Here is a 25452-nt window from a genome sequence, read left to right on the forward strand (position 1 = left end):
ATGACATGATTCGAACAAAACATATATATTGTCACGAGATGTAACCAATACAAAAGGAATGCTTCTGTTATAGCGCGGGCATTTTACGGGATTCATTACACATTTGGTAAAAACAACTAGGACAAGTATCGACTAGAAACGAGTCACTTACATACGAGCGATTATCGATTATACAATATAAATTCTCTGAGTTTTTTAGGGTTCCGTACCCAAAGGGTAAAACGGGACCCTATTACTAAGACTTCGCTGTCCGTCCGTCCGTCCGTCCGTCCGTCCGTCCGTCCGTCCGTCCGTCCGTCCGTCCGTCCGTCTGTCACCAGGCTGTATCTCACGAACCGTGATAGCTAGACAGTTGAAATTTTCACAGATGATGTATTTCTGTTGCCGCTATAACAACAAATACTAAAAACAGAATAAAATAAAGATTTAAATGGGGCTCCCATACAACAAACGTGATTTTTGACCAAAGTTAAGCAACGTCGGGAGTGGTCAGTACTTGGATGGGTGACCGTTTTTTTTGCTTTTTTTTTTTGTTTTTTTTTTTTGCATTATGGTACGGAACCCTTCGTGCGCGAGTCCGACTCGCACTTGTCCGGTTTTTTTTTGTTTTGTTTTCTTATTTACCTCCTCATATTATTGATTCAGATACTTTTATGATGAGGCGCAGCACACGATAGGCGTAGTATTCAATGGGTTAATCAAAAGTAAATATCAAAATATGTATTGTGCAAAAAATATAGAAATCGCCGATAGCAGTCTTCACCATTTTCATAAAACAACAGATAACAAACACTTATAAAAACTTGCGCTAGTGTCGGTCGGGCGCGTCGAGCGAGCTGCAGCGGCACGAACACGAGCTGACCGGGCACTCCGAGTGCTCCCTGGCAACATAGTAAGTAACATTATGATCGTTTATTTATCTAGGGGCTCCGAGCCGTACACTTCGCAAACCCTCACGGGTCTGTCATTATGAAAAAATCCAAAAACGAATGAAATCATTTCTGCTCAAGAAGAAACGGAGATTTTGACTTCGCTCGGTCAAAATCACCCTTTTTGCCTGACGGAAGAATAAATGTATAAATTTAGACATTTATAATATGCAATAGAATCAGTATCGGACTCACTTGAACCAGCCGGCCATGTGGTGCGCGTGTCCGCCGTGCCGGCACGCCACGCACCACGAGAACCAGCCCGCGAAGCTGGCGCCCGCCGCGCCGGCGCCCGCGGCCGCGCCGGCGGCGCCCGTGCCCAGGTGCAGCAGGCACACGCCGCAGCGCGGCAGCGGCTTGCGGCAGTTCGGGCACGACGAGATTTGCTGGAAGTTACGTGGATCTCTACTTTAGGGAAGTTCTAAATCAAAGCGAGGGATTGATAAAGAGCTTAAATGTACACCGTTCCAATTATTACCTAATACGAAGTTCGGTTAGATACCTATAAAGTCTCGGTGACCTAATAAATATCCTGGTCACGGCATCAACTGTAAACATGTTTATACTCTAGGGCCATCAATTGTCATCAGCCCGTTGACGTCATACGGCTAAACCATAGAGGTACAATAATATAGAGATGAAACGGGGGAGGGGCTAAATGACCGAACGAGATACACTTATAGAACTTTCAGTAGGAGTAGCAGAGAACGGGGTATTATTGCTTGTCCTTGTCAGTCTCACTTTTTTTTGTTCCCCACCATACATTTAGTATGGTCTATGGTGGGCAACAAATAACCCGACCGAATTACGTAGATTGTTTTTGGTATATTGTCAGGAATATTAAAACGTATTTTTAATATTGTCTTGTTTTGTCTATGTTTTGTCCCTCACGGAGGCACGCGTATACCACTTCTATAGGATGCTACCTTCTATGGGCTAAACATAGACCTCCACTCTCCACTCTTATACGAACAAAAATATAACGTTCGATCTACTGTGTAGTGTGTACCCTCTTTTTTGTACAACAATAATCAAACCGATGACAACGCAAAAACTTTTTAAGGTTCCGTACCCAAAGGGTAAAAACGGGACCCTATTACTAAGACTCCGCTGTCCGTCTGTCAATCACCAGGCTGTAACTCGAGAACCGTGATAGCTAGCTATAGTTACTATAGTAACTACAGTTAAAATTTTCACAGATGTATTTCTGAAATCGCTATAACAACAAATACTAAAAACAAAATAAAATAAATATTTAAGTGGGGCTCCCATACAACAAACGTGATTTTTTTGTCGTTTTTTGCGTAATGGTACGGAACCCTTCGAGCGCGAGTCCGACTCGCACTTGGCCGGTTTTTAATACATAACCTAAGAAACAATGTAATATTACCTTCATTTTAGCAGCCGGCGGAGGTAGCCTCGCGAAGGCGGGCCGCGGGCGGTTCTGTCCGGCGGGCGCCGCCACCGATTTGCCGCAATACGTACACGCCACTGATACCTACATAACATGAGAATCTTTAGGTACAGGAATGTACACTATACATATTTCTAAAAATTCTAATCAGTCTGCAAAATTATGGACTGACTTCTGATTTTCAATTGATCTAAAATAGTAGATTGTACAACAAGGGCATAAAGTGACCCATTCTTACCCGAGGCAATTTTTTGGTCTGAGCGAAGCGAAGACCAAAATAGTAGACGAGGGTAAAAATGGACATTTATGCCCTTGTTGTACACTCTGCTTTTCACTTCGATTGCGAGGAAAATATACAAAAATATCAAATATTTTAGGTTATTTTAACGTATTTATTCAAGACTAAAGAAAATTGTTCTTGGGCCGGTCGGAGGCGCGGGGCACGCCGCTCGGGAGAGCGCCGGTCGGGGGCGCGCCGGCAGGGCTGGCAGTTTGTATGACAGAATTTGGACTTTATTGCTAAGTCAATAAGGGTCGTAATAGATGATTTTACTTTATGCTCTAGAGCATAAAATGCGATTTTATGTCGGCTACGCACGACATAAAGGTGCACTTTTTGAGCATGAGAAGTGAAAAAGCATTTTCACTTCTCATGCTCAAAAAGTACACTTTTCTTTAGTCTTGTATAAATACGTTAAAATAACCTAAAATATTTGATTTTTTGTATATTTTCCTCGCAATCGAAGTGAAAAGCAGAGTGTACAACAAGGGCATAAATGTCAATTTTTACCCTCGTCTACTATTTTGGTCTTCGCTTCGCTCAGACCAAAAAATTGCCTCGGGTAAATATGGGTCACTTTATGGCCTTGTTGTACAATCTACTATTAATCCATTACCAATTACTTTTTTCACTGTGTTCGATAAGTAAATAATAGAAGCTATCAGTAAGCAGCAATTGAGTATAAGGTTAAAAGGTAATGAAGTTAGCAAGCTTATAGGTAACAGAATTAATTTGACCCAATTCTCACCTGTCTAGGAACGCCTTCTGCATTGGAATCGTTCTGTGAAACCCATGTATCGAGCGCGCAGCGCGCCCACCATAGCTGCCAGCTATCCAGGATACAGCGGTAACTGCAATCCATAGAAGGTAGGATCCTATAGAAGTGGTATACGCGTGCCTCCGTGAGGGACAAAACATACGCAATGCGACACTATGATTGGTCGAATTTATTTGTTGCCCACTATAATCCACACTAAATTAACGGTGGGGAACAAAAAATATGTGAGACTGTGACAAGGACAAACAATAATAGCGCTTTCTCTGCTACTCCTACTGAAAGATACGTAAGACTATCCCGTTCTGTCAGTTACCCCCCACCACTCATGCCCAATCCAGTTTAATACTAGATTCATGCTGCAATCAGATGTACAGTCACCACACGGGATTGTTATTTAGGGTTCAGGCTAAATTGGAAATTCTATAGCGTAAGTATTGAACAACCAATTTAGCTAGAACCCTAAATGTCGCAACAATCGCGGAGCGTAATGGTACTTCTACACAACCGTCGAACCACTGGCATTTTATACTACTCTTTGACAATTAGTAAACAAAATATTAGAAATGATAACAGAACATTTTAAAAGGATAGAATTCATTTTCTGGTTTCGATAATGGGGTTGGCCTTGGCCGTCTGAAGTATTTAGCAGATGGCGCCAGCATAGCTTGCCCTGTCAATCCCTAGAATTGTGTCAAATTTTTGTTATTTTAATGGTTTTTTATGCCCTGGATGCCAGCACTTTAAGCCAAATCTCATAGAAAAAGGGGCAAGCTATGATGGCGCCATCTATGCAAACCTTTGATAGTTGCCAACCCAATTGTCAGTTCAACAATTTGTAAAGCAATTACAAAGTGTGATATGTAACTTTTCCAATTTTCTATTTTTGATATTTTTAACTATATTATTTGTGTGATAGACAGCAAACGAGTAGATGTGTCGTTTATTTATTTTTTGTCTTTAATATGTTGCGGCTACGCACTAAAGGGTTAAAGAAAACGATGTTGTTTACATACAATTGGCCTGGTCCTGAAACGGAATAAATATGAAATGAAAGAGTACCTGTCGAGCCAAGCCGTGGGTATGAGGTCCGCGGGCAGACAGCGAGCTGCTAGTAGCGCGGCTGACTGTACATCTCCTGTGTTCTCAAGCCAGTGCTGCAGCAGCGTCACGCCAGAAGCGCCCATGCCTACGCAAATATATCTTATTGAAGTAGCCATACGTGTTAAAAAAGCTGTGAGGAAAAAAAAACCAATTTACATATAACACTTATACCGTTGAAAAGTATATACTTTATAGGTAAAGTAGGATAATTAATCACGGAGCAATATGCTTTAAAATTAATTCCGACGTTTCTAAAGCGACATTGCTCGTGATCTCAAAGAAAATTTGACTAAAATCGATATCGCGCGAGTTTTTCGAACATGTGAGTAACATTTGGTTTTATATAAATCACTTGAACATTATACACACTAGGGCTGCAACTCGGTCGGCACGAATCGGCACGCAACACTCACGATATCGATTAAAAGTGCGTACAGTTTGTATAAAACTTGCCTGTCAGCAGGATGCCGGCGAGATCGCCTCTCTGTACCAGTTGCTCCGCGCTCTGCTGTATGTACTCGTGTAACCGCGCGTCTGATAGGTACATGCAGGCGAACGCCACGCGGTCTTCAAGGCGCATTTCTGTTTCGTTCTGTAAAACAACAAAATCGTGAGATATACATGTCAGGAACATACGAGTATATTGCGATAGAGTAATAGTACATTATTGTCGAGGCTCGGAAGTAGCTACTTGCAGGCTGAGGATTCGTTTTAAACGGACGACCTTGGGAGTCCGTTTAATTGAATCCGAAGCCAGCAAGTAGCCTTCCAGCCGAGTCATATATAGTGCTTTTCTCAAAAATGGTGCAAGAAATATAAATATCATAGAAATATTTTACAAAAGCAACTTTCTTACGTATATATTTTCACAGAAAAAAGTAGAAACAATTGAAAAAATTAGCTTTGCCGCCTTTTTATTTTTTTAATAAAAAAATAGAAGTGTATTTTTCTGCCGAAAATACGCCAACCTATTTGAGACAGCTAAATAGTCGCGGTACTAATCATCTGTTTGGCTGTTTAATGGGCCTGTGCCTTCATTTGATATGGCCATTTCAACTTTTAAAAAGTTTGGAACTCGACAAATAATGGAATTTGTATGCAACATTGCAGTCCCAAAATCGAGACTGCAATGTTTTTAACTTTTTAATTTTTGACTGACCATAAACTACGCGCTTCGCAACCTATTTTTTAAACGGCAAAGTCGACTTTGCCGTCCATTTTTGAGAAAAATTAAATGTGTATTTCACTGATTTTATAACCGAACAACTTGGCCCTTGGACCACTTTGTCTTGTTCACGTTGTCTTTCGTACAATATCTTCTATTTCGATGTGAACAGTACGTTAATGTGAAAAAGAGGACAAAGAGTAACCAGAATCAAAATGAGCATATTATTTTTGGACGTTTCTAGTGTACTGCGATGTGTCAGTTACTACTAGGTCTAGGTGAACATAGGAGCCTTGTGCCGGTGTAGAGTGTGGTGGTCGGGCACCGGGCACCGGGCAGCAGTGTATATACCGACCAGCACGGCGCACAGGTCGGGCGGCGCGGCGGGGTGCTGCGCGGAGGAGGAGGCGGCGAGGAAGTGCAGCAGCGCGCGCAGGTACGCGTCCGGCAGCGCGGGCGCCGCGGCGGACAGCGCCTCGCGCCACAGCCGCTCCTCGCTCAGCCCGGCTAGAGCGAGGGCCACTACGCGGAGCTGTTCATCATATAATAAAGTATACATTACAAAGTGTTTCTCATTTATAATAATAGTTTATTTTCAAATCGTTACTTGTATACATTTTCTCATTCCATTATATCCCATTTAAGAAGTTTAATCGCAAGGAAGCAGACTCTCCAATGTGCGCGGTCTCTATAAAGTTACACTTAGTTACGCGACACGGCGCTATGCCTGTATAAGTAGCATCCCGCTTACACACCGGAGCGGCGCTAGGATCCGCATACAACGTAAAGGCGGCCTTACAAGCTCTTCTCTTCTGAGTAATATATCGCTTCAGGTTGTACAGGCCGGTACGGTACGGGTTGGGTACCTGCGGGGCGGCCGCGCGGGCCAGGATGTCGAGCGCGGTGCGCAGGCGCAGGTGGAAGGCGGCGAGCGCGGCGGCGCGGCACGGCGTGCCCTCGGCCTCGGCGCGCTCCACGCCGGCGCCGGCGTTCTCCCACCCCCACCCCCAGCCGCAGAGTTGTAAGGCACGAGTTCGTTCTGCACTCCTGTTAAATAAACCATTGTGTCGATGTTTAATATTTGCGGTAAATATTAATGTATATAGTGACGGCATTTGGGACAAAACTCTCCAATTCCTAACCCCCTCGTTGTCATTAAAAATTCTACAGCTATATGAAACATTTTAATATCACTTTGTTAATAAAAAATAATCCTGGTCACGGCACCAAATTGTAAAACCTCCATCTTTTCACTAAAATACGGAGATTTTTCTTCCTCGTTTCCTCATGACTAAGGAATCATTTAGACGGTGCGAAAAATCGCATGCGAGTTTCATTACATTGCGTTATTTGATCGGTCGGCTGAGTTGATCTAAACTCAATAGTCCGCAATGTAACTAAAATCACATGCGAGTTCGCGCGCCGTCTAAATAAGCCGGCCCTAAGGGTCACGACAACATGGAATCCGTTGAAGACACATAGTTGATATACGACACCGAACACTAAAACACAGCGTAACTTACCGATATAATGTAACACGGCGGCTGGGCAGGTCGGGTAGAAGTGAAGGCACCAATTCGGAGCGGTAGCCCCCGTCCCCGGGTGCTCGGAGCACCGTGCATACTCCTGGGTGTCGCCAAGGACTGTTTCGTATGCAGCCTGAAATAGGGACAAGTGTTACGGTCTCCTGTAGAAAAATATCTGTGAATTTAATATTTAACCATCAGATTTTTAGTAGGGTCCCAAAGTAACTGAACTATACTTGGTCAAGCAGATCTTGTCAGTAGAAAAAGGCGGCAAATTTGATAAATGTAGGCACGAAGGGATATCGTCCCATAGAAAATTTGAATTTCGCGCCATTTTTTACTGACAAGATTTGCTTGACCAGCTATATATCCGTTATCAAAAGTTTATAAAAAATTACTGTTGACAAAAAAATACAATGAGACAAAAAATGATCGGAACATCGATCGAAAGATTACCGTTCTATAAGGTCACGTTATGTAATATGGAAATAATTATTTAATACATTTTCTGTAAAGTATATTAGTCCCTTTTTGAACTCATGAAACAAAAAATTATCTATCAAGTTAGGCAGAATATATTTAATTTGAAAGAATAAGGCATTTATCCGAACTACAAATTTGGGGCATTCCACGAGACTGTCGCTTACATAACGCTTTTGCCTTGTATGGCAGCTACCTCAATAAAATACGTGAATCTCGAGAATATATTGCCAATTTGTTAGCCAAGTCATGAAATATTACCCGATCCAATATCGCTTACTCAGCATTTCCAGAAGTATTAGAAGAATTGCGTTATGTAAGCGACAGTCTCGTGGAATGCCCCAAATTAAGTTGTCAGTAATAAAAACTATGTGAGCGGTTCGCCTTACCGTCCTCTACTAGAGATTTGCTAAGAGCTAGGAAGTGCCATAGTCCACCCAGAGCCTCGTCATCGGCCAAGTCTGCGTTCTGCCACATGTCTGGCTAAAAAACAACATAAAGGTTCACTTGTCTTCCAAATCCGAATAAACAGTTTTTTACTCTAGAAACGAAATACCATGTTTCTATAAAGTAGTTAACATGAATTGTTTTACTATTAAGAAACGACAAATACTGATATATCCACATTTTTACTCACAAACTTTTCAATACAGTTTTAGGGCTTTTCCTTATTTTTACATTATCAATTAAAACCAAAATATTACTTTGCTAATCCGCGAAAAGATTTTTTGGTCTTAATTAATATGGATTTCCGCAAAGTAACGCCTGATTCTATTCATTATTTTAGACTATCATCTTATGCTAAATGAACCTCTCATGGAGAGCATGCAATGAGTACATGCAATGTTTCTAAGTTCGTCTACTCTACTACGGGAGACAACAGCCGGAATTTTAAGGCTCTGCCCCACGCCAATCACACCAACTAGTAATATCGACCTTATCCCACCGACCTTGAGTCCATAGTCGGTCAGCGCCCGCCTCCTCATCTTGAAGGAGATGTCGTCTATAGCCTCGTAGAAGTCGTCCTTCATCAACTTTAGGGCTCCGCCGCCCGCCGACCACACGAGCCCGGAGCCCCACGAGCACGTGACGCGCTCGCATACCGTGTAGTCCGTTATCGTGCCTGTTTCAAAAGCAAAACTAAGCTGGTTTCGTGTCTAAACGATCGACAAATATTCAGTGCTGGCCGGCGTTATTCCTAATTTCAATATTTAGATCCTGACCTGGAGCGACGCATAGAGTTCGGACGGCATGAGCAGGATGCCAACTAAAACTGGCCAGTGTCCCGCAGCCGGGCGTTACGTCTCGCTCTATCACTGACACTCCTCGGCTGTACTCTTCTAACTCCGCTTCCACTGCCATGGCTGGGGCTTGCTGCAAAAACTTGGCATATTTCAAATTCGAGACAACAACCACGCCGGTAACACTTTCATGAGAAGACTAGTTCATAGCGTAAGCTGATGCTTAATGTTGGTGATTTAATTTTTTTTATATGTGTTTATCGTGTAACACAAACTTCAAAACATAGTTTAACTTCTCTAGGTAAAGCTATCAACGCATGATATTCATAAATAGACTTTGATCTCATAGTAACAAGGTTCACATTTATTACCAGGTCAGTAGGTTGTCCGTTTTTGTAGTCGTTGTTGGCTTGCTGTATGTCGTGGAGTCGAAGCGTGGTCGAATCTCGCTGGAGGGACATTAGCAGGTTTCGTCTGAATGGAACAAAAATTCTTAGGTTATTTGCGTAGTCTATGTGTAAAGTTCTGTTTGGGGTGAGGAAAAAATACAAGCGACGGCTACGCATTTTTAAGGTTTTTTTTTCTGTATTTTACGGTACAAATTATTACAAATATGCTTGCGTGTGTAACAAACGAGTTTAGTCTACTAACCGTGTGGGACACCACTGTATCTTGGTCGCTGATGGTACGCACAGCATCAGCAGCGGGCTGTCAAAAGCCCTTGCGTCTCATGTCGCATACGCAAACACATCCGACGCCGCGGGAGGTTATTTGCCAAGGGCTATTATAGTGTCCCATACTCGGGGTAATAGACGGACGGATAGCGTCAGCAGCGGTCGAAAGCCCTCGCGTCCCATACACAGATGCAGCCATCGCCGCGTGACGATATTTGTAGTGTGTGTACTCACCGTGTAGGACACCACTGTATCTTGGTCGCCGACGGTACGGACAGCGTCAGCAGCGGGCGGTCGAAGGCCCTCGCGTCCCATACACAGACGCACCCGTCGCCACGGGATGCTATTTGCCACGGGCTGAACGGGTCCGCGCACGCGCCGTAACAATGCCGAGTCGTTGTTACCATTACTGCCTTGTTTGATAAGTCTAAAACAAAAAAAAAAGTAACGAGAATGAGTGAAAATTGCGAGTTCTCTATAGGTTCCGTCACACAGGCGCGTTTTCCGGGCGGGGCGTGAGCGTTTGTAAAAGCGACGCACCCCGCTCACGCGCCGCCCGCAAAACGCGCCTGTGTGACGGAGCCTTATCTATTTTCAACTCCTTCCGGTTGTAATATTAGTTGTAAAATGTTGACTGCTACTTGACACTAGATGACACTCGTGACATCTAGTCTCAAGTAGCGGTACTGATAAATCCGTTACTTGGTAATAGATGTCAACTAAGAAAATAAAAAGTATTTTGGTTACAAGTATGACACAGGGATTAGTCATCTTTGTTTTATTAGTCTATGACTAGATTGATTCAAATAAACATTTTCTTACCTCTAAGATCAAATATTTTAATGTACTTCATATTCATGGAAGCTAGCAGGGTTCTGTCAGCTGAGTTCGTCCAAGAAACATTGTGACAGGTTTCTGAAAGCCCCATCTCCGCAATAGGCCTGGCTGGCTCTGAAGATGTGGATGGTGAGGCTACTTCTATTGCTGTAAAATGCAAAAAGGATTATTTATATGACAACTGTTCATCAAAGTTAATGTAAAAAAAACATAAGTATACAAAAGAGCACTCAGTATGAAATTTACATGTTAGTAATTTTCACAGTGGTACTAAATTAAAACAGTTAAACACTTTTTTTTAAACATATTGTTGCTGTATTGCCTCCAACTCATCTGTGCAATGGTTGACTGGTTAAGAATGCTTCAAATCAATAAGACCTCTATTGTAGGATATCTTTTATAAAAGTTAATTTATTTAAAAGTTTGATATTCTCAATGTAACATAAGCATACTTGATTCCTCGGGCAGCAGGCCCCGGTTGACGTCCCACACAAGGATGCAGTGATCGCTGCGGTGCTTCTCCAGAGCTACACTCAACAGATTTGTCTCCACATGGCTCCATGATACTGAATTGCACAGCCTAGGATACCTGGGAACTGTAAACATGAATAATTTTAAAATATACTTTACCCTCTAAATATCAACCATAATATTTCCTTTCTTGGTTAAGGTTCAAATTAGACTTCACTTCTGTAAAGGACATTGAATCACCAAAAAGTAAATATTCTGAATAGTTATATATTTTTTGTTTAACGTAAAAACTACTAGATTGGTGCGGCATATGTATAGCTTTTAATGATTACCAAATTCTCTGCCAACCAGCCCTAAAGGATCATAGGTCTGCTTCAGGCTCGTGAGAGAGACTCTGCCGTTAGAGTGTCCGAGGGCCAGCAGGGGGTCTGGCTGCTCCGCTATAGCGCTGATGTCAACGCAGCGCACGCCACTCGCACTCTGCGATGCGAGCACGGTCGCACCGCGAGTTGAAGATATTTGAGTATCTAAAAAATCCATAGACAATTATTATATTTATATGTAGTAAATAAAAAAATAAACAACAATTTCTTCACTGAGACACAACGCGTTTCAAGTTTGTGCGTAGTGGGTGTATGATATAAATAAAGAAAAGTAACATAAGTACCTAAGTTATGTTGTTATAAAACGCTTTATGTTTAAATTATTTAATGAATGTTAAATAAAGCTTAATCTGTACTGAGTTCGTTACTTAAGTATTTTATTAAACGGTTATAGTACTTACAGGCAGTTTTTTTCTCGATATCCTTTAATCGAGCAACTTCGTATAAGGTTATGTCTGGACCCCATATTATAAATTTATCCAAGTGAACAGGGGACCAAATCACATCTAGTTTAGTACCAGCCATCATAGTCCTTCAAGGTTCGCCTCGCATTAAAGACAACGCTTTTTTACTTTATCTAAATTGTAAAAACAAAATATTTATGAGTTTTATGACACAAAAATAAATAATCGACTTTGAACACGTTTAGTTATCGCTAAACGTAATCAATGAACTTGACAACAATGATAACTATTGACAGTAAGATTTCAGACGAAACTAAACGCATCCAAAGGGTATGTTCGAAAACAATTGCGTTATCGTTGCAGTCATGATATGTTGATCTAGAGAGGCGTTATTATTGCATTGCGTCGCTGAATCACTTTCGTTTGACATACTAAGGAAAGAAATGCAAACATTGCAACTTGATAACGACCCACGGAGCGAGATATTTGTACATGATTTGTACACAAATTAGAAGAGCAAGATATATTTCTGTCTCTTTCTGCTCTTCAGGTCAACCCAAATGGTCAAGCATATTGGAACACAGCTTTAAAAACATTCTGTGCGTGCTCTGTGCCAGGCTGTCGTGTCGTCACTCGTCACCTCTATTATGTCTGTGGTCGTCAAATTTTGACAGTTTTATGTGACTGATGAGTGTGTGATCGTTCGTGTTGAAATTAGTGAAATAAAATATTTTAGACTTTAAAACCCGTGTTTATCTAGTGCGCGTAGCAGCCGCTTTCTTGTACAGGTGAGTCTGAGCAGTAGATATTGCACATATGGAGGCTTATGGCCGTTCCGTATTTAGGGTCAGTGACGTGATTGTTTACTATGATGGCAACGCCTCTCGCTCTCCCACAGTTTCTCGTGCATTGTCTTGTAGTTCTCACGTGCCGGCGCACTTTTCTCGGCCTAATTTGTGGGATTGCTACGATTTTCTCGTCTCCGGCGCGTTGTACAGTTAGATCGATCGTGGCTTGGTCGTGGACAGGGCGTCGGAGTCATCACCCGTGATTCACGCTCTTGTCGAGGGAGTTTTCCTGTTAATTGCCGGTTATCGCGTCGTGTAATAGTCCAGCAAGGTGTTTCCTTGTTTTGGCGCGTCGCACCTCGATGGTGTGGTTGGTGTAGCTAGTGTTATGGAACTGTCGGCTCTCGCCCGCCTCCTGCGGACGGGAGACAGAGTGCGAGTGCAGACATGTTCTCTGCGCTAGCTTATCAGTTGTCCACCACATTCCTGGAGGAGTGTGACAAGAAGGTGAGGTGACGGTCAACTTAAATGTAGACAGCTATCTGTCACTGTTTGGTTCTCTGTGGTACTCTGATTTTATTTTTAGTCAGAATGCCTTGTTACTGAAGTATATTTTATATATTAACAACACAAATAGCAATTTGGCCCCTAATCTTCACTGCTAGGATATGATAAAACACAAAGTAACATATCTTTGAGTTACTTCTCTTATTGTTTACAGCTATGTCACAATTCTATTGAATTGTGTTTGCATTGTTGATGTTATCACAATAGTTATAATTGGCATTTGGTTAGCCATCTAACTGACAATCAAGGCATTAGATGTAATGCTAAACTTTACACCTTATATGTAGCAATCATATAAAAATAGTAATCATGATTCATCAATAACCATAGTCATCACTATGCCGTTAAGATAGTGACAACTTCTATCTACCAATATACTTAGGAATAAATGGCAAACATCATCCTATTATATTATATCCTCCTGAGTCCAAAGGCTCTTATAAAGGTCTTATTCCAAAATTTGAAACTTTCATTAAATATGACAAGGTTCTAGATTCAAAAAATAAAACTAAGACTTGTGGGACCTAGGAGGATAGGGCACTCAACTACTCCATGGTTAGTTAAGTACTCAATAGTCTTAAGGGCTGTTTATCCCAGTGCTGGACTACCTACTTTCATTTGAGAGCCTGACATGTACAGTTGCTATCAGACATATTGGAGCAGCCAACATGCTCAAAAATATCTAAACATGCACTTTAACATCTTGATAATAGAGGCTAATATTTGTCAACATATTAGCTGTTCTAATCTAATGACAACTGTACTATCTAAAGTAAACCCATTCCCATGACCCTTTGCCTTCTACAACTACATTAATTTTAAACTATGACTCATCCAGCATTATCTATGTTAATCATAAAAGTGCTAATGAGAATGGATGGATATGTATTCAAATGATTATATGGCACAAGGCTACAAACTGGGCTTTGTTCAGTATATACTAACCAGTCAGGTAAAATGAATTCTTATGTCAATGGTGCAAAGACTATTTTGCCATTTTTCTTGCTTTATTTAATTGTCCCCTGCATTTTGCCTTAATTAATGTCCTTCGTCACATTTAGTGTTATAATTCAGTTGTAATTTATATTGCCAGTGCAGTGCAAGTGTAAATTTGTGGGTTATCTATAGAGAGCGGAGTATCGGTGGCAAATTTCACACAAAAGGTATGGAGTCGCCTAAGTATTCTTATGATTAAATAAATAACGAATAAATGATTAATTTTGCATAATAATTTTTAGGAACTTATAGAAATTATCTTACGAGCATACAAATATAATGTAATATGTTGTTAATATCTATAATACATAATAATATGTTTTCTTATCAAAACATTATCATTAGGTACTAAATACTAGACTAAGAAGTTATACCTGCCAAACGATATATTATTTTCAAGACCTGTTTGAACTGAGAGGGTGGAGTATCGGTGGCAAATTTCACACAAAAGGTATGCAGTCGTTTTTATAAAATTATTATTTTAGGCTTGAATAATAAAATTATTCATTTACCTAATGTACTTAGTATGGTACCTACTCGTAAATTCGAAGTAAGTACTTAACATTTATTTTCATAAATCGATTTCAGGAACACCTAAATGTTATGTCGTAAATGTTTTGTTCAATATCATCTAACAAACTATGCTACTCGTAAAGTTTTCCCCTGGCCGATGGACAGAATAACAATAAGAAACAGTTGATCCGACCAATTTTAATCCTATTAATTTTTATAGTAAAATTTGTTCACTTTTTATAAAAAGTAAAAACTTGAAAAGTGAACTGCATGCTCTGCCTCACTTATATGTGAATGGAATATTAATACGTATAATCGCACTCGCGTAATAGCAGCCGCTGATCGCCTTTCACAATGAATAGCAGTGTAATTGCCAGTTTAGTACACGGATTTCACTCTCTTGCCTTGTGTTTATGTTTTTGTTTACAAGTAATAAAAGTACCATTAGCACAGAAACTAGCAAATATGTATTGACTCTTTTAGGCAATTTCTAATTTTCTGGAATGATACGACACACCTTTAATAATCTTGCAGTTCAGTGCAAATAAGGGTTGGCAAAACTATGTACCCTAAATTCGCCATTAGTACGTAACTTCGCCTTAACTAGCATTAAATCATATATATAGTCTGTATCTTTAGGTATTTAAATAAAAGTAAACAAAATCTACCCTCAAATGGCTCCTTAAGCCAGTTGAAGGTAGATGAAAACATTACATGATCAAATAATGTAGGTTAAAGTCAGGTCGTTCAGTGACTGATCCAGGTGGCTTTGTATTTGGTTGGTTAACCAATAAATGTTATAACTACCCGAAAATATACAAATTGTTTGTTTACTTTTATTTAAATACCTAAAGATACAGACCTACAAAAAAATCTGTCTTAGACGCTTAGTATTAAATCAATAGGTATTTAGGATTTGGAATAAGTTTTAGTATATTTTCATGATTGTTAAATGATTAGGCGAAGTTGGGTTGGGGATGGGTAGCGAAATTGGTTATTAAAAAAAATTATACCACGTCGATGGTAAATAAGCATGCGGCCCCCCTGATGTTAAGCAATCACCATAGATTATGGACGCCTACAACTCCAGAGGTGTTACATGCGCGTTGCCGATCCTTAAATCCTCCTTTTTTGAAGAACCCCATGTTTAAGTTAGGATTTGCTATTCTAGATAGTTTTACCACCCCTTATTTTCAATGAATTGCAACATTTGCAACATTGATAACGGGGTTTGTGCCTATGGCCTCTGATGTTCAGTTAAGAGTGACACTGTTAGTAGGTACTTATCATCATTTCCATATAATTCATGAAAGTGACTTCATTGCTATTCTTGCCGCGCCACATCGTTTTCTCTACCCAGTCAACTAGAAATGTCAACGTTTTTGTTCACACATTACAACCGTATGTTGTCTGGAAGAGAGTGGTTTTAGTGATTAGGCAGCCGGTTGTTATGATATGTGAATTTCTTTTGTTTTATATTAATTGGTGCAATATAACAACCGCTCTGGCCTTAGGTTCGAATCCCGGTAAGGGCATTTATTTGTGTGATGAACACAGATATTTGTTCCTGAGTCACGGGTGTTTTCTATATGTATTTAATTACACAAGCCTTCTTGAGCTAACTGTGGGGCTTAGCTTAGGCAATTTGTTGAAGGATGTCCTTTAATATTTCATATTTATCACGTACCTCGTATTGATACAAAACTATATAATTAATAATTATTATGATAATAATGCATAAGAATCTCTCTTACATATTAAGTACGCATTCCCCGCATTCTCGGGGAGCCCAGACGCCTTAATAGACTTGTCGCTCTATCTATAGACTCTATAGCTATATGCGTAGGTACAGTCCCCATCAGAAATATCACAGCGTGCTCAAAAATATCTGAAACGCACCCTAACGTCTTGACAATAGAGGCGTGTTGCCTCGGTAGGTCCTATCGGAGCGGCCAACGAGTCTCCATCAGCCCTACCTGGTATGGCTGGTGGAGACTGTAGGTACCGTACCACACCGATCGATTCCCACAATACAAAGGTAAAGCCGGGAGCAGCTAGTTTGTAATTAATTGAGAAATGTATGATGATTTAAGGCCAAGGTTTATGTTATGATCGGTTGTTGATCACTTTTAATTGATTGGATCCTTATGGCAGTAACTTAGATAGTTGACAGACTTCAACTCGCGCAGCTAAACCAGTGGGGAGACACTCCTGACTTCGGTCGAACTCGGCTCCGTTCGGCTCAGCATTGCTCCGAGCAATTATTAGGGTTGGCACCACTTGACTTCCTTGTGCGTGGACGACCACAGATAAGATAATCACTTGAATTTTGACAACCCTAAATAGCCGAAAGGGATAGTGTTATATATTAGAAAGGAATAGCATGATTCGACCCTGAATCGCTGTCAAACTTCGGGTTTGTAGGAAGTGTCCTTTCTGTACGGTAGTACTATTATTTCTTCTGTGGCTAAACTGTGGATTTGTGGACCGGTACGACCTTCAAACCTTCAAGAAAAAAGCGTACTCCCATCTTAAAGGTCGGTAACTTGGAACCCCTCTGGTATTACACGTGTCCATGGGTCACGGAAATTGCTTGCCCTCGGGCGATTTGTCTGCTCGTTTGCCTCCTATATCATAAAAAAGGCACACTGACAACCGGCAGTAAGTCACATTTGATACTTAATTTCTTACGTCTGCGTTCCGTTTCTCTCTCTCAACCAGCGGAGTGTAAATGTCAACGTCTTCGGCGTTTAGTCATTCAATTATATGTTACGTGCTCACATGCGATGTCGATGTAATGATGATTGCCGAGATATCGCGATTAGATGTGTTTGTAAATGCAGTGATAGCAACGAAACGGCGGGTCGTTATACTGAGCAATATACATCTGTAGCGTACCGTGAAACCTGTGGGCAAACCGTAGATTTGTTGGTGTGTTTTATTTGAGAAACGACAAAATTTGATCCCTACGGTCCTTCCTGGTCCGCATCTTGGAGATATTTGGTGGTATTTTGGAGAGCATGTGAACATTCGTGACATTTCATACGTTAGCTTAAAAAAACTTAAGGTTCGAACGCGCAGTCAGCAATTTTAAAGCCCTAAGTAAAATACAGAAACATCATTCACAGCAAATGTTCTTTGGATCTCTAACAATATACTTTCATATTTGTCTTAGATCTTTTCATGCTAATATAATTTAGATTTAGACTTATACTAATGCAACAAGCTTTTTTATCAGTGGTTTACCACGAACAAAGTTCCCACGATTAGAGTGGTTTTCGTTACTGTCATCCTCTGTAGCATGGCAAGCTAATTTTACACTCGTGAAGTTCATTTCAACTGCCACTGGTCTAGTTTACAAACATGTCGTAACAGGGAGGAGACAAAAGAAGTTCTCACAACCGCGAGGTTTCTCCAGTCAACAGTTCCCAGGGTATTCGTTAAACTTTCCACTTGACAGATTATTCCCATAGCTCAGCGATACTCAACCTGCGGCCCGCCGGGCTTTTTTAGGTGGCCCACCATGTTATTCTGGTATAGATCCTTGCCATCCTATCACCTTTAAGCTAAATTCATATATAAGGCAAAACCGTATCTGTGGCCCTCATAAAAAAGAAGGTTGAGTATAGCCGTGGCATAGCCTTTAGAGTCATCAGTTTCATCACCGCAAGCCAATATCTCAGTGTGGTTTCATTAACACAGTTGTTAGTTTTTACTGGTGTAGTGTTAGACTTCTTTGGATTTCTAAACGTTAAGACTCGACTGTCTTTGAGGCTCAGTTATTATGTCTAAGCTTGAGTTCTTTCTATAAAAGACTAAAAATGTTTATACCAGTTGTCAAAATGAGTTGTTTTCACATATAATTTCATAGCCTAAATAACACAGTATTTCAACGTCGGTGATTTTCTCTACTTGCTTATTTAAGAACCTTGTAAATTAATGGCAAAGTATGTATTAATGGAACCATCGGAAAAGCATCGACTGACATATCAACAAACTCGGAACATTCTTATAAGCGAGAGTATCTTAAAGCTGAGCAGTCCCAAGTTCTGTCCAACACTATAATAGAGCAGGGGTCGGCAAATTTTTGAGAAGAGCCAACTGCAGTAGACATTAACAGTTTGAGGATTCTCAAAGAACCACGAATGTTGTTTTGTGTTGGAAAAACTTTCGAGTTTTAAGTTTATTGAATGACTTTGTACCTTTAAAGAGCCGCATGCAGCTCGCGAGCCGCGGTTTGCCGACTCCTGGTAAAGAGAGTTGTAGATTATAGAGTTCATACTTATGCTGGTCTTCTTGAGGCGATTAGCTCAGAGCAGACAGTGACGGTAAGACAGCATATTTGAGCTTAACTAGTTCGCGTCGCGCTTCAGTAGCCGAGCCTATAGAATGTTATTATGAAATTGTATTACATGCAACTACGATTTCTTATCGGAATCTAGATAAGATTGTAATCTTTCGTAATGCTTGAAGGATTTCCCGAGCTGATCAGGAGATCGTGCGTATTTCATCAGTTTTCCACACGGTGTTTGTCGTTATATTATTTTTATTACATAGACTCGAAAAAAGTAAAAAATAGCAGTTTCTATTACTTTCAAAGTAACTCGCAGAGAATATTTCTCCATATCTAACTGATAGCGAAATATTTTAACCTAAAAATTTTCAATTGCATTGTAAATCTGTTTCCAACCCATTTGAGGGCCGATTTTTATTTTGTACCTAATGGTTGATTTTTTTTTTCGTTAGATTCGGATAAAAAATGTATGTAATTTTCCGTTGAATTACGAAAATACCATACGTTTTCGTAATTCAGAGGAAGTATTTTAGGACATTCGATGATACTGCGCTTATATTGTACAATTTGTACAGAATAGAGAACTCCTATTGAACAAATCTAATCGAAATCTGGCGAAAAAAAGCGAAAAGATAATAAAAATGCACGAAAACATGGCAAGAAAATCTAACCTGACTTCCGGTTTACGCTATTCGAATTATGTTTGAATATTGGTCAATTTTCCGCTCTACAGCGAATAATAGAATCCCATAACTTTTTCACAACCATTGCAACAAACGATTCGGTGCGCGATGGGGCAACTCAAAACGCTCCGAAAGCATTTCAGATCGCTATTATGATGCTAATTTTAACATTCCATTGTACATATAGTTATAGCTGCTAAATGATAAAAACTCGTGTTAATAATTGAACTATTTAAAAAGGCACCTTGTTTGGTTGTAATACAGTCCACTTTAGCACAAAAGTAGAATTTACATACGCATATCCTTCGACCGCTTTTGCTCTGAAACAACCATATCTTTTTACTTTCGATTTCCCAGTGATAATGAAACGGCAGTTTACTCGAATATCGCCTTTATGTTGTTCATATAAAGACGATGGCCTCATCTATTTTTAGAGTATTATTTGCCGGTTACCAAGTGACGTTATCAGTCACTGGATGACGAATGTCTGATGAGATTTTTGTTAGGATTCTTGTCATTGTTTCAAAGGTGTGTCAGACAACATTGCGTGTGAAGTAAATGCGAGCTAAGGGGTAAATTGCCTTCTACCTACAAACTTAAATAACTATGTATTTTTGCGAAAGAGCAAAAAAGGCCAGATAGAGCAAATGCGCATTCCGAATAAAAGTACATTTATAAATGAAAATAGTAAGCGTTAATGTGACGGTCGGATGTCAACTGCAGCAGCATTACTGTTGCGGCGTTGTTGTGGCCGCTGCTGTATCTGTCAATTTCCTTAATAAAATAAGTGACGGAATAAACGTCATAATCGCGGCAGTTATGCGGCGACGAACGATAATGACATTAATGACAGTAATGCTAGGCTAAGCCTGTCCTGTTACTCCATCTTGTACTCTCATACGATATTCTTCACGAAAAATACATTTTAAAATAATTCATTTTATTGGATCTCTTCCTTGACTCTCGTACAAAGCAGAGACCACAGATAGCCCGTACAGTGACCACCGTTGACCACACGTGACCGAAGCCCGTGTTGCAGAGCCCTCAGAAGTCGTCGGAGGCCGCCAAGTTCACGGACTACTTCGGGGTCTACGACAACATGGGAGCTTGCGCATCCAAGTGCGGGGTACGTTGACTCTGACACTTGTTTTACGTACTTATAAGGTGCATTAGTTTCTTTTCTTTACAGAAAAAAAAAACTTTTAACTACTTATCCTTGACCCTGGGTTTTAACCCTGAGAATTTGCACTATGGTCACCACCGCAATTATTGATACTGAATCGGCTTGAGCAGCTGATATTTCATTTGTCACACTATAATATGTTACCGACGTTGATGACGTTGTATCGTGTCGTCAGAGCCGAAGCGAATTAATACGTTTATCGCTCGTAAATACTACAAGGATATTAAGTTTTTTCTGATCGGGTCAACCCGATTAGTTGTCGATAAGTGCACACACCATTTACTAGCTGGTACGAGTGGTTTCAAAATTGTTGTCATTCTATTGCGGGTGTTCAGAGAAGAAATTTCGTGTCACGTAATCAAAGAGGAGTGTTAGAAAGAGACGGACTTTATTTTTATCACACGACTAACGCAACTGTGATATGTTTTCAGTGTCTGTTGGTGTTGTAATCTAGTCTTCAGCATGAGTCATGGTCTGCGTCACTAGGACATCTCAGAATGGTCCTGATTAAATATAATTCTGCAATTCTTCCGGCAGTTGTTGTATATAACGTGGCATGTTCACTTGTAAAGGTGTATAATTATTTGTTTTCAGACGGCACAATAGTAAAACGTTTACCATGTGATATGATAGATCAAAACTGATACCTAGATTTTCTTACACAGCTGTGCTGTAGGTATCTTGCAGCTGCAAGTTTATTACTTTACCACTTCAATCTTCCATTGGGCTATTTACAATTTTAAAGAATTCCCTTTGGTTTAACTTATGCTACAATCTTGTGTATATTTATATTCAAACTTTCTCAATTACTTCCATAAGTCTGATGACATTGAACTAAAACATCTAAAATTCGCAATTATATTTCTTAAAGTTGTAGAAGGTTAAATAAAAACAATGTATTTTCATTTTTACGTATTAGCATTCAGAGTTTAACATCGCAAACGCAAAGGTATTTAACATAAACATACATACACAAAACAATACACTGCAGAAAAAGCTACCGATAGCCGATAAAGATAACTGCACGCATTTCGTGTCAATTCAAATTAAATTAATTCATTATTTGCACACGAAAGTGATCATTTCCTCATTCGCTCGATTACTGTAACTATTAAACATACATTTTCGTAATGTGAATTATAACTGCTGTACATCACGCAAATATCGATCATAGGTAATCGCCGCTAGGTGAAGGTTTCTGTCTATTCGCTAGACATTTTGTTAAATATGATATTATAGTTTGTCTTTAGTATGACTCCTGGGTTTGTAGAAAATATATGAAAATGGAGGTCTGAGTTAAGCTGGATGTTCTAAAACTAGAAGCGACTCGACTCGTTGGCAAATGTGATTAACTAGCTGCTAGGTCTGCTAGAAAAATCGATAGGCGTTAAGACATATTTAGCATATGTAGCCTTATTTATAAGCACTACCTATATATATTTTTATTTTATTAATGCCTTATATTTTTCACTAATCACTATACCTAATTGAATCCTAAGGCAACTGTCAGAGCGACGGCGAGAAATAGTCGCATTTTAAGATACGTCAGAATGCAATATCTCTTTAGCAAAGTCTCTCCTCACAAGAACGTTTACTTATTGTGTGTACAAAGCGTTTATGTTTTGTTAAACCGTATTTGTAACGCATTCCCTCACTAACAAAAGGGGCAAAGAAAAAGTGAAAACTGAAATGTCGTGAACGAAAGTTTGACACAATGCATTAACGCCCGCAACGTTCGCAACACACAAACAATAGCATAACGCAATCCGAAATGTGGCGAAGACCGGCATATACAATTTATTGCTGGGAAGACCGTCATACGGCAAGAACTCTAGTATTTGTATACGTACATCGTACAGACGCATCCAAAAGGGAGAGCTTCCCTTCTTCTGCTCTACCAACCTTCCATAAAGTGGAGTATATGTACAGTCACCTGCAATACTATGTTACTCTTTGAAGGCCGCAAAAATATGTGACACGCTCTTATAACTCTACAAATAAGATCGTGTTAGATATTTTTGCGGCCTTCGTTGTGTAACATATTTTTGCAGGTGACTGTACAAACGTTGAGAGTCTGAAGCGACGGAATAGCATTTAGACGGTCTCACCTGATAGGCGGTCTTTTCCACATTGACCAATGACCATACCTATTTTGTTACGTGTTATATGCCATAGAATGCGTCTTTTCCGGCAATAGGCCTGCTGTGCCTAGGCAGTTACTTAATCGAGCGTTGAGTTCGCCAAACGAACTCCCAATTACAATACCTAGTCGAAATATTAGTGGTTATTGGCACAAACAGGTAATCTCATTATTGAATGAGTCAATGCTCCGAGCCTAATCGAGTCACCGTGACTCACGACCAAGGTCACAGATATCTCGATGCTAGTTCCGTCGGCAAAGTTTGATGACTGCCTGCTTCCGCCGTCTGAGGAGGTTGTTTGTTTGGCCGTCCATAAAACTAGATTCCCGCCGGCTTTCCTAATATTCAGACAGTTTAATAAATTTCCTACAGCTCATGAAATATGCCAAATCTTACATACTACTTACTTGGTATTAAAGTTAACGTAGCGATCTTGCTACGGTAAATACAGATAAGGTATTTAAATGAAAACCAGGAACATTGTATGGAAATTTCGGTAGAGTTTCGAATGCAGTTTAAATCGCAATTTTACGCCCTCATTCACATGAGCCCTTTCCAAGTGCTGATATTATTTGAAAACAACAATGCGACCTCAAGCGAGCGTGTCGAATTAGTGAAAGTGGCGAGGTTACAAGGTGAACGCTTTGACCTTACCATAAGTTTGCCAATTTCATTTTGCCCGTATTTAATTTTAAACGAAGATCGGTCGAACTGGTAATAGTCTTTGCTTTGATTTTTTTGCAAACTACGAGAAGGGCAGTGTAAAAAGGGCAGACAAGCATGTTTGTGTTGTATGTTCTACCATGCCGTCGAGAACACACAGTCCATTTTCATAAATGGTATTTATGGAACAGGTGGCATACTCCATATTATGACATCAAAAATAAAGAAATTTTATTCTATGCAAAAAACAAGCCATGTGCGTCGAAACCCTAAAAGATCTAAAAACCCGTCGTCAGTTTAGTATTTTGCTAACAAAGTCGTTATACTTTTTCTAGCTTCAAACGACTTTCGAGCTTTTAACTATGTAAATATGCATGTAATGAACTACATAAACAAACGCGTGTGACGTCTGCACATTTTATTATTATTAGTTTTATCTGTTCTGCGGTTGCGTTGCGATCACGGCAGATAACATCTTCAAGCGTAGTCGCTATCTGATTCTGTCGGCGTCTGTCTTCACACCATTTATTATGTCGTCACTCGTCACAGTATCTGTCGTGTTGCATCAACGGGTTAGCGTCATAAATTAAGACACATTATAGAAGTAAACTGAGAGATCAATGTGATGCGTAGGGATGAAAGTCATGTGACGCGAAAGGTTTTTGGAGTGAATGTGGAGGGATGTAAGAGGAAAGGAAAACCAAGCAAAATGTGACGACGATGACGACCGACAGAGAGGTATACTTAGAGGAAAAAGACATGCTGCGCCGACCCCAAATGATGGGAAGAGGCCCACCGAATGATGATTGAAGTAAACTGAGGCAGTTTTCCGACCGAATGAATTTTCTATTTGAGGAAGCGATTGGCAGTACGCACTGCGTCGTGCACCGAGCTCTGAGATGTTTGGCGAGCAGGGCTTCCCTAGCTTCTATTCGGAACTCGTACTAGTCATACTAGATGCAGAGATAACTGACCCCCTCCCCCCTTCGTAGAATTTTGTTTGCTGGGGTCAACACTATGCAGCTGACTGTAAAATACAATGAACGATTTTGTAACGAGCTTCGTAAATTTTTGTTATAACTATTGGAGATGGGTCGCCCGAGGCCGAAACAAAATGAAGCAATGCCATCCTTTCCATTTTCAAGAGCAACTATCGAAATGCCACAAACCTTCGCTGAATGTTTATCGATATATGGATGCATTTTTATAGAGCTCATTAAAGGTTATTAAAATTTATTTGGACGTTTTTTTTCGCCATTTACAAAATATTATAGATATACATATTGATAATGCTTTGAGTGATGTAAGCAAGAGTCCCCTACAAGGATCAACGATCAAGCAAGATCGCAAGGAACTGTTGCATATGTGCCTTAATTAGAGATGTACGGTTTCTTTTAATACATATATGCATGAGAAAATCAAAAAGGTTTAATATGCGAACGTGGTTGTTGCATGGTTCTCACCACGACGGCGCACTACTGACGATACCATCGCTAGCACGTCAGAATAATGAAATGTAAACCTTTTTTTAATGAGATAAGGTCTATTTTATATGTACTTAATTATGTTTCTTCATCTGTGTCATCGCACGAGCAGCCCTTAGCGCTTTAAACTATCAAATTTGAACCTTAATGTAATGCGATAAGGTGTATTTGTCCTCAATTATCTTTCTTCATCTGAACCGTTGCACGAGGAGCCCTTTCTGCTTTGTAAGTCTTATTTCGATGCTATAAGATTTATTCATGAATCATGATCAGTTGTCTAGTTGTAGTCTTATTAATGACTCGTGCATGTCAGCTGTGTCACAAGTCGCTGCGCATTGTTTGGGTACCTTGCTATGTGCACTGCACAAAGAAAAAACAGGACAGTTCTGCGACCCTTTATCTTTCTTCGTTTGCGAATGTATTGTATGTATACATTCTGTCGTCTATGGTGAATACA

At 40.1% G+C, this 25452-nt stretch overlaps 2 protein-coding genes across 4 annotated transcripts in view; one reads left to right on the forward strand and one right to left on the reverse strand.

Moving 5' to 3' along the window:
* Nucleotides 1–604: 604 nt before the first annotated feature.
* Nucleotides 605–11954, reverse strand: LOC134796310 (GATOR2 complex protein MIOS). Its single transcript, XM_063768393.1, has 18 exons — nucleotides 11681–11954; nucleotides 11229–11423; nucleotides 10878–11021; nucleotides 10411–10572; nucleotides 9823–10015; nucleotides 9286–9388; nucleotides 8897–9047; nucleotides 8624–8796; nucleotides 8063–8156; nucleotides 7191–7326; nucleotides 6534–6714; nucleotides 6023–6199; nucleotides 4956–5094; nucleotides 4461–4587; nucleotides 3372–3474; nucleotides 2320–2427; nucleotides 1125–1315; nucleotides 605–881 (listed from the first exon to the last, which is right to left on the reverse strand). The coding sequence occupies exons 1-18, from the start codon at nucleotides 11805–11807 to the stop codon at nucleotides 809–811; spliced, it is 2577 nt and encodes an 858-aa protein (XP_063624463.1). The 5' UTR covers nucleotides 11808–11954; the 3' UTR covers nucleotides 605–808.
* A 230-nt stretch (nucleotides 11955–12184) lies between these two features.
* Nucleotides 12185–25452, forward strand: part of LOC134796311 (ras-related protein Ral-a) — a 28547-nt gene continuing 15279 nt past the window's right edge. The window contains exons 1-2 of one of the 3 annotated variants that reach the window (XM_063768396.1): nucleotides 12185–12471; nucleotides 20564–20650. In XM_063768396.1, coding sequence (XP_063624466.1) covers nucleotides 20624–20650 — 27 coding nt within the window. In that variant the 5' untranslated portion in view covers nucleotides 12185–12471; nucleotides 20564–20623. Of the gene's footprint in view, nucleotides 12472–12492; nucleotides 12979–20563; nucleotides 20651–25452 lie in introns of those variants that run through there. The other 2 variants (XM_063768394.1, XM_063768395.1) reach the window with 2 other exon arrangements.

Source organism: Cydia splendana, chromosome 13 (assembly GCF_910591565.1).
Source record: "Cydia splendana chromosome 13, ilCydSple1.2, whole genome shotgun sequence".
Lineage (NCBI taxonomy): Eukaryota > Metazoa > Arthropoda > Insecta > Lepidoptera > Tortricidae > Cydia > Cydia splendana.

What these genes read in the sequence shown, in the direction of transcription:
- LOC134796310 (XM_063768393.1), bottom strand. Translation starts at nt 11,807, where the DNA reads ATGATGGCTGGTACTAAACTAGATGTGATTTGGTCCCCTGTTCACTTG. An exon ending in CCTGCTGCCCGAGGAATCAA is followed by an intron (nt 10,573 to 10,877) that starts GTATGCTTATGT and finishes TGCATTTTACAG; the next exon opens with CAATAGAAGTAGCCTCACCA. An exon ending in CGCCGTGTTACATTATATCG is followed by an intron (nt 6,715 to 7,190) that starts GTAAGTTACGCT and finishes TTTATTTAACAG; the next exon opens with GAGTGCAGAACGAACTCGTG.